The sequence below is a fragment of the Trachypithecus francoisi genome, unplaced genomic scaffold (assembly GCF_009764315.1).
Source record: "Trachypithecus francoisi isolate TF-2019V2 unplaced genomic scaffold, Tfra_2.0 Lachesis_group1, whole genome shotgun sequence".
Classification (NCBI taxonomy): domain Eukaryota; kingdom Metazoa; phylum Chordata; class Mammalia; order Primates; family Cercopithecidae; genus Trachypithecus; species Trachypithecus francoisi.
Window position 1 is genome coordinate 142279323 of NW_022681454.1, and position 16876 is coordinate 142296198.

A 16876-nucleotide genomic window follows, 5' to 3' on the forward strand; every position below is an offset into this window, starting at 1 on the left:
CTAAACATTGATTTAAAAATTGGTGATGAAGGCTGGGTGTGGTGGCTCATGCCTGTAATCCCTAGCACTTTGGGAGGCTGAGGCAGGTGGATCACCTGAGGTCAAGAGTTTGAGACCAGACTGGCCAACATGGTGAAACCTTATCTCTACTACAGATACAAAAATTAACTGGGTGTGGTGGCGGATGCCTGTCTACTTCTAGCTACTTGGGAGCCTGAGGCAGGGGAATCACTTGAACCCAGGAGGCAGAGGTTGCAGTGAGCTGAGATCACGCCATTGCACTCCAGCCTGGGCAACAAGAGCAAAACTCAGTCCCCCCCCCCAAAAAAAAAAAAAAAAAATTGGTGATGAACTCAAAGGACCTTTCTTGGATGTACAGTGTCATCAATTGGAATGTACACCGTTTTAATCAATATGATTTTTAAATCTTTTTTATTACCTCTGTGTTTTATGGTTCCTGATTATCTCTTAAACATCTTATCAAACATAATTCTTTGTCAATGAACACTCTGGTTGGGGGAAGTAACCCTTATCTCACACATCGGTGGAATTTATATTTGGAGACCAGGATACCAGGGGAGAATCGGCACAGTACCACACTATTAGGAGCATGTGGACCCAGTAACTATTATTGCTAAACCCAAAATGTCTAATTTCAGGAAACAGATCTTTAAATTGCTTTAAGATTTTTTCATTTAAATAGCTTTAAATTTTTTTTTTCCATTATAGTTTATAGTCAGTCAGTATTTGCACGAGGAAGGCATGTTGGCCATTTTTTTTCTTCCCCGCCTTTTTTTTTTTTTTTTTTTTTTTTTTTTTTTACTTCTTTTTAACCTTTGGTGATTTTCCTAGAGTAGGGGTCAACAAACTACAGCCCACAGGCTAGTTCAGCCTGCTGTTTTTGTGAATAAAGCGTTATTGGGCCACAGCTGTATTCATTTATTACATATTGTCTATGACTGCTTCTGTGGTACAAGGGGAGAACTGGATAGTTGTGATAAAGATTCTTACAGCCCACAAAATCTTTCTGGCCTTTCACAGAAAAAATTTATCAACCTCTGACCTAGATGAATAATATTTTGAAGTATCCTGATAGCTGATAAAAGCCTTCTGTTAATAATGTTGCAGTCTGCTTTAAGATTTGGCACTGGTAAATCACTAAAGTTTTGCTCTTTGGATTATGGCAAATTGATGTGGTAGAGTTGCTTAGCAAGCAGGAAGATAGTGTATGTTTTTAGCTAACTACTTACGTATATAAAGCAGCTAACTTAAATGTGGGTTTTTTAATGAGTATTTTCCTTGTTTTTTTTTTTTTTTCTTGTGTGTGTGTGGTGTGTGTGTTTTTTTTTTTTTTTTTTTTTAAACCAATTTCTAAAAGTGCATTTTAGTATTTGTGGAATTTGATGTTAAGAACACAGAGGTGTTTCTCCCTTAGCAGTTATAGTCTGGGCTTCTGATGTGGACTTTCTTTCTTTTCTTTCTCTTATTATTGTACACCCAAGACTTCATAAACCTCAGATCATTGTATTATTGGTATGCTGGAAATATATGGTTTGTATTCCAGGAATCTCTAAAGCAGTGGTACTAGAGGTTTTACTACAGAAGGAATTCATCTTTAAAACCTTTTAGTTGCAAATGTTTAGAACCATGTTCTGTTTGGAGATTTGTTAGTCTTAAGAGATTTGACTTAACAAGCTGCATCCTGTCAGTAAAGTTGGGTAATTTCCATTGTTGGCCCATTCTGGGAATGGAGAGACAAAACACACCTGCTCTGCATGACTTAAAGCAAATATAAGGAAGTTAGCATGAAATCTGGATGAGAAAGATATGATTCATTCTGTAAGAATGGCCAGCTGGCAAGATTTCTTCCTGAGTTTGAGAACTGGAGCAACACTGTAGCTGTGATAGTTATTGGCAACTTAATATGAGGTAAAGTAACTTTTTATCAATAATTAGAAACTGATTTTCATTGCTTTGAATAAGCATAGGCATACTTAGTCTTTGCCAAAAGTAATTCATTTTTATGCCAATACCTTTGGCGTATTTCCTATCTTCTATTGTTCTCTTCCCACGTATTTTTTCACTTATCACTTGTTGTGTTTCTTTAGATGGTGAGCCGAAGTCTGTGGTAGGGGTGATTTCCATTTCTGCATATTACGAAGCAATTAGCATATTGTTAATAGTCAACAAAAGTTTTTGCTGTGCTTCCTTATCTGGTGTTTTGGTTATCTGATAGTAACTGGAGAAAATGGTTTTCCAATTTTCTCCAATTAGGAGAATAAGGAGAATGTCATATTTAGTTAAGAAGTACCTGCTTTAAACATCATAGAAAAACTGTATACATTATAATAGCAATTGCTTTTCCAATGTCTTCATTCCATGATCCTGAGCCAATTCAACCACATGGTTTCAGTTTTTGAGAGCCTGAGGCACTAACCTTGGTTGATATAACGTTTTCTTCCCTATAGATGTTCAGGCGGTTGCTTATGAGGAACCAAAACACTGGTGCTCTATTGTCTACTATGAGCTCAACAATCGTGTGGGTGAAGCGTTCCATGCCTCCTCCACAAGTGTGTTGGTGGATGGTTTCACTGATCCTTCCAACAATAAGAACCGTTTCTGCCTTGGGCTGCTCTCCAATGTTAACCGGAATTCCACTATTGAAAACACCAGGCGGCATATTGGAAAAGGTGAGTTTTTGCTTTAACCTCTTTCAGATGTTTATCTGTTGTGTCCCTGTTCCTCCAGAGCTGACTTAAAATCATTCCTGTAACAAACTAGTGTAGCAAAGACCAAGTCATTTCACTTGCTGCAGTTTGTAAATATTTTTCCAGTTTCTGCTATCTGGAAGCTCTTGCAGTCAGTGATTTTTGTGGTCGATCAACTGTCATAATATTGAAATTAATTACTTGAAATTATGATTTGCCATTTTAAGACACTATTCTGTATGATATTTTGCTACCGAATAAATTGGCTGTTAAAAAATGAATTACAACCTAAAATTAAAAGCAAATTAAATTGCTTAATTGTATTTCAGATGAATACCATAACTCAGTAAATAGAAAAGAAAGAACTAGATTCTAGCACAAACATTGTGGAAGGTGGCACGATAGAACCCTGCAGTGATTGTGCCTTCACAGGGACACCAGATTGAACAACTGTCCATATAACAAACTGTCCATATAAGAACAACTGTCCATATCCTCAGCCTAGGCTGAGTGGAATAGATAGAGTAGGGGCAGGATTTCAAATAAATCCTGAATTCTTTGTAGTAAACTTGATTATTTCATAGCAGTATGAGTGAAACCATTCTGAAATTTTCATATGTAAAGATGAAGCAGATGACTAAATGTGTGGATATTGTTGGGAGCCTGGGTTTCCACTGTGGAAGATAGACATATAAATGCAGAGGGGAGCAAAAAATAAACTCTATGAAGGAGAATAGAGGTATCAATGCAAAATTCTGATTTTAATAATACTTATGTGTATGTGTGGATGTATGTTTAAGTTCTCATGTATTACGTATGTGCATGTGTATGCGTCTGTATATGCGTTTTTACGTGCGTATGGTTTCTGATCTGCCTGCTGAAAGGGCCCAGAAGCGTACATACCCAGTAGCAATAAGCATGTCTAGTGTTCAGATCATCATCACTAATACCATGTCCCACTAAAAGGAGCTAGGGCCCCTTGAAGAAATGGCTGACCCCTAGGCTGGGATAGGTAGGCACAGGAGGACCCTAGAGCATCTTATTGTGGCAGAAAGTAAAGAAATGCTTATGGAAATCATGAGGCATGCCTCAGGAGCCAACTCTCAGACAGTTTGAGCCCCAAAATAATTACAGTGATGAATTTTACTTCATTTTATTTATGTATTTATATTTTTTTGAAATGGAGTCTCCCCCTGTCACCTAGGCTGGAGTCCAGTGGTGTGATCTTGGCTCACTGCAACCTCCACCTCCCAGGTTCAAGTGATTCTTGTGTCTCAGCCTCCTCAGTAACTGGGAGATTACAGGGGTGCACCACCATGCTCGGCTAATTTTTGTATATTTAGTAGAGTCGTTGAGTTTTACCTTGTTGGCTAGGCTGGTCTCGAACTCCTAACCTCAAATGATCAGCCTGCCTTGGCCTCCCAAAGTTCTGGAATTACAGTTTGTGAGCCACTGTGCCTGGCCTCAGTACGGCATTGAATTTTACACCATTGAAAAACAATATGAATTCGTAAGTCCATACTCATAATAAATAGATAAATAAGTGAATGGGGAAGGCTGGTTGACAAATACAGAGTGAGTGCTAAAGTTTGAATATCATCATTTTGTAACCATCATAGTAAGGATCAGGCAAGAATCATCAATGGATGCTAAATATAAAGAAAATGTTTATGAGAATCAGTATATTTGCATGGTCTTAAGAGTGTTTATCCTCAAACTGCCTTTTAGTATGAGGGAGAATAAAAAGCATTAACTAAACAGTGGAGAAAGTGTATCATTTGTATTTTAATTGTAATTGTATAATTGATGGATGCCCAGTTTTGACTGGGAGATCAAAATTATCATCACCAATGAGAGACAGATGGGTATCATATACCTCCAGATGTCATACCCTGAGAAGGCCATAACATCACCTACACAGGATTCCAGCTGATAATGCAAATCCGAATCTAATCCTGAGGAAATATCAGACAGACTCAAAACATTCTATTAAAAAGGGTGAAGAAGGGGGACTAATTTTTCCAAGATGTCAGTGTCAAAAGACAAAGGTATGGAAATGTTCCAGATTAAAAGTAGTTAAAGAGGTATGACACCTGCATGCAATATCTAGCCCTGGATATGATCCTGTACTGAACAGGAGAAAAATATTAATATTGTAAAGGACATTATTGAGGTCAGCAGGCAAAACTGAAATATGAATGGTGGATTAGACCAATGTTAAATGTATTAGCATTGCCAACTATATACTATGGCTATATAAGAGACTATCACTATTCTTAGGAAATACTTAAGTATTTAAGAAAGTGGTTCAGGAAGAAATTAGTATGTAAAGATACCTGTCTACTCACCATCTATTTACCTAAAACCTGTGTTACAATACATACATAACAGACAGACACACACATGCATGGTGCGTGTGCAGCAGCAGTGGGGAGAAACGGCCCAAGCGATCAAGCAGATGGAGCAAATTGTCACAATAGATGCATCTGGATAATGGTTATACGGGTATTCTTTGTTCTGTTTTTCTTTGTTCCTTTTCAAACTTTTCTACAAATCTAAAATTATTTCCAGGGTAAAAGTATGAAACAGTGACCTGTGAAATTTAGAACAGTGGACCAGATTAAAAGGTTATTTATTAGATGCTTTAAAAGCACTCAAGATAAAGTGTAACATTTAATCCTGAGGGGAAGAAAACTCCAACTCTTAAATCAGAAATTGGTAGATACTTTCTTGTATAATTAAAGGAAAAACTCTGACTATAAATTTAATAATGAAATGCTAGAACCTAGGTTCATAACATACATAGATATCTCTCTGTGGTCTGTAAACCTCTGAAATTGTATATAAACAAAATTTTGCATACATTTGGGAGGAAAGGACATACTTTTCATTAAATTCTAAAGATGACTCTTATCCCAAAGGAACAAAAAAAAAAATTGTACTATGGGACATTTCCTCCTAAAACATTATTAAGAAAATAAGGATTCTTGGAATGCTGTTATTTAAAATTGTTCCAGATGCCCTGAATAGTGTACTCAAATATACAATTATAGATAATGGAAATAAGGCAAGATTATTATGTGTAGATGATATGTGTGATTGACAATATTCTCAGGATAGATTCTTGAAGTAAAATTAGTAGATCAAAATCTATTGATATATTTCACCCAATTACTTTCCAAAAAGTAATTCCAGCGCTTTGGGACGCTAAGGCAGGTGGATCAGTTGAGGTCAGGAGTTCGAGACCAGCCTGGGCAACATGGTGAAACCGGATCTCTACTAAAAATATAGAAATTAGCCAGGTGCCTGTAATCCCAGCTACTCGGGAGGCAGAGGAAAAGTTATCACTTGAATTTGGGAGGCGGAGGTTGCCGTGAGCTGAGATCAAGTCACTGCTCTGTAGCCTGGGTGACAGAGGGAGACTGTCTCAAAATAAATTAATTAATTAAAATAAAATACATACATGCATACATAAAATGAATTTGCATTCCTACCAGAAATATATGAGTGCCTTTCTCCCTTCATCCATGCCAGTATTATGGTTGGGCATTGTGCCTATTCAAATGATACGATTATTTATCTAGAAACTTCCAAAGAATCTATCTTTTAAAAATTATGTAAGTCATTTTCCTTTAATCTGGTAATAACCAGTTAGAAAATATAATGAAAGGGGAAATCCCCTTCCCAATAGCCACAGAAAACATCAGTTTCTTCGAAATAATCTGAACCTGCAATATGTGAGAATTACATGAAGAAACCAAATTTAACTGAGAGAGGGAAAATTTGAATAAATAGGCAGTCTGTGTTCCTTAAAGGGAAGGCTTAATATTGTGAGAACATTTTAAGCGTATTAATTCCATCTAATTTAATTTATAGGTTAAAACAACTCTTTTCAGAATCACAGTGTGATTTTTTTGAAAACTGGAAAGTGTATTCTGAATATTACCTGGAAGAATAAGCAAGTAAGGCTAGCTAACTTTGTAAATGGAAAAATAAAGAAAAAAATTATTGGCATTAGGGTTAATAAAACATTGTAAAACTGCAAGTAAAGCAGTGTGTAGACAAAACAGTAGAATTAGTTAAACTCAGACTATTCTGTACATAAAAATATAGTGTATGTTAAGTGAAGCGTAGCAAATCAGTAGAGTCTTCTAATGGTTCTACAAAACCAAGTTAACTTTTGGGTGAGGCTGGGAAAGAGAAACCCTGACCTCATACTATATATGCAAACAGATTAATGAGTTGAATGTTTTTCAAAAGGCAAACAATTAAAAAGCTAGAAGAAAATATGCTTGATCAGAGAGGTAGAAATTTTCTAAGCATAAAAAGCAACAAAGGATTGTAAAAGGTTTGACTAAGAGATTGCAAACTTCTGTAGGTTAAAAATGTGTCACAAATAAAAGACAAAGGACTAACAGGGAAACAAATAAGAAAGTATTTATATCCTTCTTACATGAACAGTTCATAAAAAAAATAAAAATAGGACCCCAGTGAGATAAATAGGTAAGAAGTATGAACAGTGAATTCACAAGAGAAACACAGATGGCTAATAAACTATGAGAGCATATTCAGCCTCACAGGCAAATTAAACAATTATTTGTCAACTATAAATTAGGGAAATTTTGTTTTTGCTCTACACGCAGATTCAGTACTGGCACGGGTGAAATGAGAAAAGCATTCCTACACTGCTGGTGACAGTGTAAATTGATGCATTCTGGAAAGTCATTTGGCAGAGTTAATCAGCAGCCTTCGATCCAATAATTTAACTTCCAGGAATCTCTCCTAAGGATATTATCAAAAATTGTCCAGAGACATTTATCATGGCATTACTATAAAAGCAGAAAATTGGTATCAAGCCAGTGGTCCACTAATGGGAAAATCATTTTAAAAACACTCATACAATCATACAGATATTTTAAATGTTTGCAAAGACATTTTAATGATAGCCAAAACCAAATACAGTGTATCAAACTATTAATAATTATTGCCTCTGAGTCACTAAAAGAGTGATAATATTTTCTGCCTCTTTATATTTTGATTTACTTTCTGATTTTTTGGGATGAAAATTTGTCACTTTTATCAGGAAAAATTAGTAGCACACACACTCTTAAATTGTTTTCCTTACATCAGACCAAACAAATGGGCTTCTGCTCCAGCAGCTATTTAATTGTTACAGAAATCCTAACTGTTGTGTATACATATAAACACAACATGTAACATTTTCTATGAGACACAGTATAGCCTTGACTAAGCCATACCAGAGTTACCTACAAGGTGGATCATTTAAACCCACATGGGATCTAACACTGCTGGGTGACCTATATAAAGTCATCTCCCACAGTGGTGTGGGGCTTTGTGAGAATGAGTTTTTTACCTCTACTTTACTTTTTTTAAAGGCAGGGTGAGACCAATTTCCTACACTTTAAGCACCCAGGGTCTCAAAGGAAGAAGTTAGGAGCAGGTGATAGTTTAGTGAGATCTAATTTTACATACACCGTATGACTTTTCTAGTTTCATTTTCATGGTTTTTTTAACTGGTTCTTATATCTTACAGCTCTTGGCAATACTTCTTCCACCTGTGACTTTACAGTTCCTCTCTTCTCTTTCTCCTCTCTTCCCTTTCTAAAATTTTCCAAACATCTTAGCTGTACAATAAATGCAAGAGCGCTTTATAGTAAATACATAGCATCCAGGTTTTATTATGTTGTATTTTTAGAGTGAAAATATACTTTCCATGTCTGGCCAAGTAAGACATTAATTACTTACCAAAATGAAATTGCTTCATTTTGTTGTTGTTGTTGTTGTTGTTATTTGAGACAGGGTCTCACTCTGTCACCCAATCTGGAGTGCAGTGGCTTGATCACAGCTCACTGCAGCCTTGACCTCCTTGCCTCAAGCAATCCTGCCACCTCAGCCTCTGTGTAACTGGGACTACAGGCGTGCACCACTATGCCTAGCTAATTTTTTTCTTTTTTTTTTTCCTTTTTTTTTTTTTTTTTGGTGGAGACAGAGTTTTGCCATGCTGCCCAGGCTAGTCTTGAACTCCTGAACTCAAGCAATCTGTCCACCTTGGCTTCCCAAAGTGCTGAGATTACAGGCCTGAACCACTGTGCCTGGCCTATTAGTATTTTTTTAAACATTTTGTTATTTTCTAGAAACCTCCTAGATACTGTATTAACTAATATAGTTAACTAAGATTTTATCAGTCATACATCAGCCACCCCAATCTTTTGGCACCAGGGACTGATATCATGGAAAACAATTTTTCCACAGGGGATGGGGAAGGGATAGTTTCAGGATGAAACTGTTCCACTCAGATCATCAGGCATTAGATTCTCATAAGGAGCATGCAACCTAGATCCCTCACATGCACAGTTCACCATAGGGTTCATGCTTCTATGAGAATCTAATGCTGCCGCTGATCTGACAAGAGAGGGAGCTCAGGCTGTAACGCTTGCTCTCTCACCTCCTGCTGTGTGGCCTGGTTTCCAACAGGCCACAGACTGATACAGGTCCATGGCCCCAGGGGTTGGGGACGCCTGTTGTACAGGACTTAGAGAATAGCTATCTAACTAGCCAAAGTTTAAATCCATGTAAATTTAAGTTTCTGTGTTGAAGCTGCACAGGTGCCTTTGAGCTATAAAAATTAATAATAACTAAATTATATGCTTTGTCTTCCAATAGGAGTTCATCTTTATTATGTTGGAGGGGAGGTGTATGCCGAATGCCTTAGTGACAGTAGCATCTTTGTGCAAAGTCGGAACTGCAACTACCATCATGGATTTCATCCTACTACTGTTTGCAAGATCCCTAGTGGGTGTAGTCTGAAAATTTTTAACAACCAAGAATTTGCTCAGTTATTGGCACAGTCTGTGAACCATGGATTTGAGACAGTCTATGAGCTTACAAAAATGTGTACTATACGTATGAGCTTTGTGAAGGTAAGTGAGCTCTGACTCCTCCATTTAGGGTCTCACATACTTTAGCTGTGCTTTTTTTTTTTTGGCAATATGTGAATCTATATCGTCTTGATAATATGTTCATATTAGCTGACTTATTATCTAGGCATTTTTAAACTGTAACGAGAGTGTCAATTATTAGGAAAATATCATAGGAACATAGGAGTACTTGTATTAAATATCAATAGCTGTGGGTTTTAATAGCCTTTTCCTTATTCAGATAGCACCACTTTAGCTATTGTATTACCAGTAGAATATGTTATGTTACATATGTAAAATATACTTTAAATACATGGTTGTTTTACAAGATCAGTTGAGTAAACATATCTTCCTTACTTTTTGTTCTTTGTTTTTAGTGCTTTTATGATGGTAATGCTTGTTTTTGTTTCAACAGTAAGGAAGTGATCTTTTTGTAAAACTTAAAGTTCATCACATTGGAAATTGTGTTTGGTCAGGTTTTTTTAGTGGTTTCAGTAAGCCTCATGATTTTCTTACAATTCAAAAGTTAATAAGGCCCTTGCCCAAGATAAATAGATGCCTTAGCTCAAAGATTGCATTGTAAGGTTTGATGAGGGAGAAGGTTAAACACATTGCTCATAATAATTGATCTTTTTGCTGTCTCATCTTGAGATTGCCTTTAAGAAATAAAAATTTTTAGGATGCCATTGAAATCTAAAAAATCTTAAACGTCCGATTAGATTTCATGAGTCAGTGACTTATTCTAGTAACTGACCTGTCTCTGAATTCTCAAAAATAAGTTTCATCCTCTTGTACTTTGAGAAACAGAACTAATTATATATTTGAGTGAGGCAATTACCTTTTATGTCTTCTGTTCAGAAGCTCACCAAACTTCTTGTTAAACCTGTTTTGTAATGTATTTATTACTGAGGATAATTTTGGAGCCTTACTTGTTAATCATCCCTTAGATCAAAGATATCTTTTCCTGAATATAATTACTTTTCCTGCTTATTTAAAGCATCTTAGATTTTCAATGTGTTCCCTTAGTGTTTGTTTTTGTTTGTTTGCTTGCTTGCTTCCTTTTTGCAGTGTACTTCAACAGTTATTTGTAGCTGAGTCTGGTACCTTGTTAGTATTAAGAAAATTTTTTTACCCTTTAAAGAAGTTGACCTATATGCTATGTACATATGGGGCTACAAAGACCTATCTTATTCATTATTAACATGTGCTGTTTAATTTTTGACTTAGCATTTGGCTCAAATGGTTTTTAAAATAAGAACAGTGACCTGCCAGAAGTGTTTTCGTTTATTGTTTTTATTGTTATGGAGGAAAGAACAACTCTTGAGAGTCGAGGTGCAGTTTCCAGTTTTTTCTGCCATTTTAACTGTGTGATTAAGGCACAGATTTCTTCTCTGGTTCTCATGTTTATTATCTTTGAAATGGGGGTGGATGGAGTTGAGAACTGTGATAATTATTATTAAGGTCCCTCAGTGAGTCTATTATTGAAGGACCACTCTAGGAGAATTTATGACTTTAATGTTCCAATTAGCTTCCTGCTCAAACTCATTTTTATTGTTTATCCAATCAATGTTCATTATTTCACTTTTGTACAGTTTTAATAATTTACTTTTACACAAGTAAAAACAACCTTTACACTAATAAAAGTATTTATAATGCAAAGTTATGCATTCAAAACTTATTAGATTTTATTCGTTCAGCAGATATTTTAGCACTATTTCAGAGAAGTAATACAAAGATGAAAAAGCACCTAAAGTCTCTATCATCAAGATCCTTATGCTCTAGTATATCTTTAATTATAATCTGATAAGCACTAGAATGGAGAGTTATACAAGATATAATGAACTTAGCTTGGAAGTTGGATTTAGAGAGCTGAAGGTAAATAATATTTTAAAATCCTGCTGAATGTTAAAGAGAAGCTGTTTATCATATATTAGCAACAAAAAATGTGCACACTGTTTTTACAGAACTGTTCTTTATTATATGGACTGCATACTTTATCCTCTCCCATTCAACATTTTAAAGAAATTATAAGAGAACATTTTACTAACAATAGCCAATCTTGTGCTGTTTTTAAAATGATCATTTTTGGAGTTAACATAAAATATATTTTATAAATTATTTGTACTTTAAACTCTATGTCTGAAAAGTCCAAGTCAGCTCAGCTGAACACATATTTATAGAGCTTCTGCTTTCTGTCATTATGCTATATATTGGAGGTAAAGATAAATTCCTGCCTTCAAAGATGTTGATATCTGATGGAGGAAACCTGCACATAAGCCTGTAAATTAAATTTAGGAGTTTGTTTATATTTACGAATGCATGAGTGTACATACATCTATGTAGTTACATATATCTATATAGATGTAGTTTATACAAGTTTTGATGTTCGGATATATTTCCTTTTCTTTTCTTTTCTTTTTTTTTTTTTTAAGACAGAGTCTTGCTCTGTCGCCCAGGCTAGAGTGCAGTGGTGTGATCTCGGCTCACTACAACCTCCGCCTCCCAGGTTCAAGCAATTCTCCTGCCTCAGGCTCCCGAGTAACTGGGATTACAGGCATGTGCCACAGCACCCGGCTAATTTCTGTATTTTTAGTAGAGTCAGAGTTTCGCCATGTTTGCCAGGCTGGTCTCAAACTCCTGATCTCAAGTGATACACCTGCCTGAGACAGAGTCTTGCTCTGTCACCCAGGCCGGAGTGCAGTGGTGTGATCTTGACTCACGGTAACCTCCGCCTCCTGGATTCAAGTGATTCTCATGCCTAAGCTTCCCAAGTAGCGGGGATTACAGGGCTACACCACCACACCTGGCTACTTTTTATATTTTTAGTAGAGATGGGGTTTTACCATGTTGGCCAGGCTGGTCTGGAGCTCCCGACCTCAGGTGATCTGCCCATCTCGGACTCCCAAAGTGCTGGGATTACAGGTGTGAGCCACCACGCCTGGTCCCAGATCTATTTCTTAAAACTACTGGAGTAGATAGGTAGCAGAAATAAATAGAACCCAACCTTCTCTGATACTCCTCATGAAACAGTGACTAAAGGATTAATCATTGTCCAACCCCACCAATGAGTTTTTGGTCTTTGCAGTAGCAGTTACTTTTCTCTTTTTCATAGTGACTTTATTCTGTGGAACTCTACTGTCTTAGTGCAGTAGTTCTGACAAGCTACCTTCTTGTACAAATGAATGATAGAATGTATTGATTCATGGCAATGGCTAGGTGTCAATAATAGCTTTTTGGATACTTGAATGTACTCCTGCCCGTTTTGCATAGAGATTGAAAGATCAAGAGCTGTGTGTTGATAGGAGGCTGAAACAGTGGCCGAATAAGGAAGAAATTGAATGTCAGTCTGTCTAGCATAGCTTTTTTGTTTTATTTTCTTGATAAAATGAGAATTTAATAATAGCTATTACATTACTATCAGAAATGGGCAATTAAAATAAAAGTTTTAAAGTACCTTTATTAAGACAACTTTATAATGTATTTTAAAACCTTCATTCCTCAAGACCGGTATTCTTATTGGAATCCATGGATTCCTCCTGGGGAGCTAACATCCATCCCTTGAAATTGCTTGCCAAATTATGTGTGTGTTTGTATATGTGTGTTTTTTTCTCCCCGGCGGCGGAGGGCAGGGAGGAAAGATGCATAGCTTTAATCAGAGTCTTGGTTGTGTGAACCCTTCTTACTTAATAAGTTTAACTACTGAGTTAAAACAAGTTAAATGACCTCCAGTATGTTTTTCCTAGGGCTGGGGAGCAGAATACCACCGCCAGGATGTTACTAGCACCCCCTGCTGGATTGAGATACATCTGCACGGCCCCCTCCAGTGGCTGGATAAAGTTCTTACTCAAATGGGTTCACCTCATAATCCTATTTCATCTGTGTCTTAAATGGCCCCAGGCATCTGCCTCTTGAAAACTATTGAGCCTTGCATGTACTTGAAGGATGGATGAGTCAGACACGATTGAGAACTGACAAAGGAGCCTTGATAATACTTGACCTCTGTGACCAACTGTTGGATTCAGAAATTTAAACAACAAAACAAAACAAAAAAAACCACCTTGGTAACATACTGTTGATATCAAGAACCTGTTTAGTTTACATCGTAACATTCTATTGTAAAATCAAACTAAAAAGCAGACTTTTAGCAGGACTTTGTGTATAGTTAAAGGAGAAATGACCAAGCCAGGGACAAATTGTCTATTAGAAAATGGTCCTAAGAGATTCTTTGGTGTTTGGCACTTTAAGGTCATCGTTGGGCAGAAGTTTAGCATTAATAGTTGTTCTGAAACGTGTTTTATCAGGTTTAGAGCCCATGTTGAGTCTTCTTTTCATGGGTTTTCATAATATTTTAAAACTATTTGTTTAGCGATGGTTTTGTTTGTTTGTTTTAAGTAAAGGTTAGTCTTGATGATATACATAATAATCTTTCTAAAATTGTATACTGACCTTACTTGCTGTCAGAATAATGCTAGGCATATGCTCTTTGCTAAATATGTATGTACAGAGTATTTGGAAGTTAAGAATTGATTAGACTAGTGAATTTAGGAGTATTTGAGGTGGGTGGGGGGAAGAGGGAAATGACAACTGCAGATGTAGACTATACTGTAAAAATTCAGTTTGTTGCTTTAAAGAAACAAACTGATATCTGAATTTTGCTGTGTTTCCATTTTTTAGAGATTTTTATCATTTTTTTCTCTCTCTTTTGGCATTCTTTTATCTCATGCTCTTCAAAAGGCAGTTCTGCAGCTGGTTAATTCATGTAACTGTGAGAACAAATGAATAATTCCTGCTCTTCTGAAATTGCCTACATGTTTCAATACCAGTTATATGGAGTGCTTGAATTTAATAAGCAGTTTTTATGGAGTTTACAGTACAGAAATAGGCTTTAATTTTCAAGTGAATTTTTTGCCAAACTTAGTAACTCTGTTAAATATTTGGAGGATTTAAAGAACATCCCAGTTTGAATTCATTTCAAACTTTTTAATTTTTTTGTACTATGTTTGGTTTTATTTTTCTTCTGTTAATCTTTTGTATTCACTTATGCTCTCGTACATTGAGTACTTTTATTCCAAAACTAGTGGGTTTTCTCTACTGGAAATTTTCAATAAACCTGTCATTATTGCTTACTTTGATTAAAAATTTGTCATTTCCTTTGTTCACCTACTAGATTTTAGGATCAGTAAAGTTTGCTACCCTTGTGAGAGTTTTTTTCTTAAATATCCTCCACCAAACATGAGTGAAATTACTATTTCAGAGACTGGACACAGCAGCATGAAGAGACTGGAGCCAATTTCAATCACAAAACACAGGGCATGTACACCTTTAAAAATTAAGAAAAACTACAAAAATCTTACGTGTATAAACTTTTTAATTTTAGGCCGGGCGCGGTGGCTCAAGCCTGTAATCCCAGCACTTTGGGAGGCCGAGACGGGCAGATCACGAGGTCAGGAGATCGAGACCATCCTGGCTAACAGTGAAACCCCATCTCTACTAAAAAATACAAAAAAACGAGCTGGGCGAGGTGGCGGGCGCCTATAGTCCCAGCTACTCGGGAGGCTGAGGCAGGAGAATGGCGTAAACCCGGGAGGCGGAGCTTGCAGTGAGCTGAGATCCGGCCACTGCACTCCAGCCCGGGCGACAGAGCGAGACTCCGTCTCAAAAAAAAAAAATAAAATAAACTTTTTAATTTTAGAAATTACAGCAGCAGCACTTGTTGGTTAGTACCAGGCAGTCAACCAAAGCAACAATTTCTAAACTTCAGATGAAGATACAAGTGTGACTGTGGGAAGAGGTAATAAAGGGGGAGGGATGAGAACTCACAGTGCAGCAGAAGATGACTACCTTTTGCAGTCTACTTAAGGCTGGGATGATCCCAACACTACCCATTCCCCCACAAAAAAAGTTTCCCAATGAGGGACACAGATTGAAGGACACTTAGATTATTTCCTGCCCCAATAGATGCCATTCTTTCTCCTTTACATTTTTGTGTATCTTTCCTGGAGTGTGTTTATGAGACCTGAAATTTAAGGACCCTCCCTTTTTAAACCTGGTTTGAAAGAGAAGAATGCCTTGCTTTTTCACCCCCAAAATACGACATTTATTCCCTAAACTATGACCAAGCAAAAATTTCTACTGCTGCTTTTTGTGTCCAAAAAACATCATGATATAAGTAGAGAAATCCCCGGACGGAAGTCCTACATTGTAACACAAATTCACGCACATCTTTGCTGGGTCACTTAACTTCTGTGAATCTCTGTTTCTTCATTTGTCAAGTGGAAATAATATAGTTGTGCCTTGTCACAAAATTGAGGTGCAGATGCCTTAAAAACGCATCTGCCATGCAAGTGTGGGGATCGGTTGAACTCTCCCATACGCTCTATTTTCCACTTACCTAAGTCATTTCAAGCACAGGCGATCTAGATAATAGTGACTGGTGAGATAAAATCAAAGTTGATATTAAAACTATTAGGCTTAACAATGAAGTAAAGAGATAAAGAGCTCAGGCTAGGATTCCTCATACTTTTCCTAGTGAAAAGCCATTTTTGAGTTCCCATGATTGCCTGGTGGGACAGTTATGCAAGTTGTTAGTTGGGTGTAGCAATGCTGGTAGCCAGCTTGAAGTTCTATCAGATAAAACATCAGGATCATCCCGTAGATTGCAATCTCCTGGTTGAGGACCTGTGGACTTTGCAACATGGTGCATAAGTAGGTCCTTCATGGTTAAGTGCAACTCTATGTATTTGTGGTGAAATCTTAGGAAGACCATTGTCACCAGCCATAGAAGGCTATAAGTCTCTTGGAAAGGTTTAATTAAAGGAATGGAAAAAATCAACTATTAGAAGTGGAGGGCCCTAGAGCTCTTGCGTCATTCTTCATTTAATAGTATTTGACTTCCATCAAATTTTTTAGTTTTTCTTCACCTGTTTCCTTATCTGTAAAATGGAGACAATAAAGCCTATTTCCTGGGATTATCATGAAAATTAAGCTGATACATGCAAAGCAGTTAGAACGTCTCAATAAATGTTAATACAGCCAGCTAAATCTGGCTGGGAAGACACCTGAAAGGAATTTTATTCAAGAGAGTTTGATGAAGACCTACTTACCTTTGAAGTATTTAATAAACACAGTGGAAGATTTATCTTTGAGGAACTCAGTCTAGAGAGAGAAACCTGGAGAAAGAAAACTAGCAGTGCTTGAGTGCCTAGCCTGTTATTTTCCAGGACTCTGCAA

General features: G+C 36.7%; 1 protein-coding gene across 7 annotated transcripts in view; it reads left to right on the forward strand.

The window, feature by feature from the left end:
- The window catches only part of SMAD1 (SMAD family member 1), a 77615-nt gene extending 62830 nt beyond the window's left edge, over window positions 1-14785 (forward strand). For all 7 annotated transcript variants that reach the window (XM_033215392.1, XM_033215389.1, XM_033215391.1 and 4 more), the window contains exons 5-7: window positions 2469-2690; window positions 9393-9649; window positions 13390-14785. In XM_033215392.1, coding sequence (XP_033071283.1) covers window positions 2469-2690; window positions 9393-9649; window positions 13390-13533 — 623 coding nt within the window. In that variant the 3' untranslated portion in view covers window positions 13534-14785. The remainder of the gene's footprint in view (window positions 1-2468; window positions 2691-9392; window positions 9650-13389) is intronic.
- Window positions 14786-16876: the final 2091 nt, after the last annotated feature.